Here is a 1659-nt window from a genome sequence, read left to right as displayed (position 1 = left end):
CTCAGACGTGTCTGCACGCCTGTCTGGGTCTGTGATGCTCTGACCTGAGGCATGTGTGTGTGACAGTGGCCCCACCTGTTTCTTCCCCATCAGGGAGGGGAGCTTTAGGAAGCCCCAGGGAAGATACCAGGCAGGACCTACAGAGCCAACGGGCCGACCCTTGGAACCGCCAGTACCAGCACCTCCAAGGCACATGGTTCCTGCCATGACCTTGTCCCACCCAACAGATGGAGTCCTGGAGCGAGCAGAGCCTGACGTCCATCCACACAGGGGGAGGGTCTGGGGCCCATGCAATTGGGAGAGGCTTAGCACCCAGTTCCCCCGCTGGGTCCTTCCAGCTCCCGGGAGCAGGGCGGTCTTGGACCCCTGCCTGGGGTCATCTGAATCTGGATCCTGGGTTCTTGGGGCCCTGTGACCATGCCTTCTTCTCCGCTGCAGGTTGGCCATAGGGGCCTGGTGTCACAGGATGAACATGACCCCAGAATGCCCGAAGCAGGGCAGGGAGCCAGTGCTGGTCCGACGGCGGCCCCCGACGCCCCAGGGTCTGCGCGAAACACTGAAAGCCCGGCTGCAGCAGAGCTTCTCATGCAGTGGGCCGCGCGCCAGGGCGCTAGCACAAGACCTGGTCCCTGCAGTGCGCTGGCTGCGCCAGTACCGCCCACGGGAGTACCTGCCCGGCGACATCATGTCTGGACTGGTCATCGGCATCATTCTGGTGCCGCAGGCCATCGCCTACTCGCTGCTGGCTGGGCTGCAGCCCCTCTACAGCCTCTACACATCCTTCTTCGCCAACCTCATCTACTTTCTCCTGGGCACCTCGCGGCATGTCTCTGTGGGTATCTTCAGCCTGCTGTGCCTCATGGTAGGCCAGGTGGTGGACCGAGAACTCCAGCTGGCTGGCTTTGACCCCTCCCAGGACAGCCCGGGGCCTGAGGCCAACAGCAGCGCCCTCAACAGCTCAGCCTCCATGCCAGACTGCGGGCGCGACTGCTATGCCATCCGCATTGCCACCGCCCTAACACTGATGACTGGGCTTTACCAGGTGAGGAACCAGCACTCAGGGATGGGGACGGGCCAGAGCAGCCACTTGGAACACCTCCTCAGGTGCTTGCCACCCACAAGGACAAGCCCAAGAGGAAGTAGAGGGTCAGGGCAGAGAAGGCATCAGCCTAACCTGGGGACAGAGCAGGGCACAGTGGAGGCAGGGCATGCAGGGCATCCCAGGGCAAAGCACCCACCCCAAGGGGCTGGGGGGTGCAGGGGGAAGGACATGGGGAGCCAGCCTGGCTGGCTGCAGCCTAGGTGGGCACCAACAGGCCAAGAGTGGTAGAGGCTCAGAGGTACAGATTGTGGTCACTTGGTCTCCTGGGATTTCTGCCCCAGGTGGGATCCAGGGACAGGGCTGCCCTGGAGGCTGCACCTGCTGGCTCATGTGGCTCACCACCTGCAGGGGAGGGAAGTGGGGGTGGCACTGTGTGCAGGAACCAGGAGGAAGGGGCTGCCTTCTAACACCCAGAGGCCTTGGTTCTGAAATAAAATGGGGCCCTACATGCATCAGAGGATAAGAAGCAGCCACATGCCAGGCTCGGTGGCTCAGCCTGTCATCCCGCGCCTTTGGGAGGCTGAGGTGAGTGGATGGCCTGAGCCCGCGGGGTCGAG

The 1659-nt window shown here is 63.1% G+C and overlaps 1 protein-coding gene across 1 annotated transcript in view; it reads left to right on the top strand.

The window, feature by feature from the left end:
• Window positions 1-444: 444 nt before the first annotated feature.
• Window positions 445-1659, top strand: part of LOC103257332 (sulfate anion transporter 1-like) — a gene marked incomplete at its 3' end in the record, with an annotated part of 2220 nt that continues 1005 nt past the window's right edge. The window contains exon 1 of the mRNA XM_008055059.1: window positions 445-1042. Coding sequence (XP_008053250.1) covers window positions 467-1042 — 576 coding nt within the window. The remainder of the gene's footprint in view (window positions 1043-1659) is intronic.

Source organism: Carlito syrichta, unplaced genomic scaffold (assembly GCF_000164805.1).
Source record: "Carlito syrichta isolate Samal-C Ts95f unplaced genomic scaffold, Tarsius_syrichta-2.0.1 Scaffold301644, whole genome shotgun sequence".
Taxonomy (NCBI): domain Eukaryota; kingdom Metazoa; phylum Chordata; class Mammalia; order Primates; family Tarsiidae; genus Carlito; species Carlito syrichta.
Note: the sequence above shows the minus strand (reverse complement) of the source record. Positions and strands in the feature narration are given on the sequence as shown.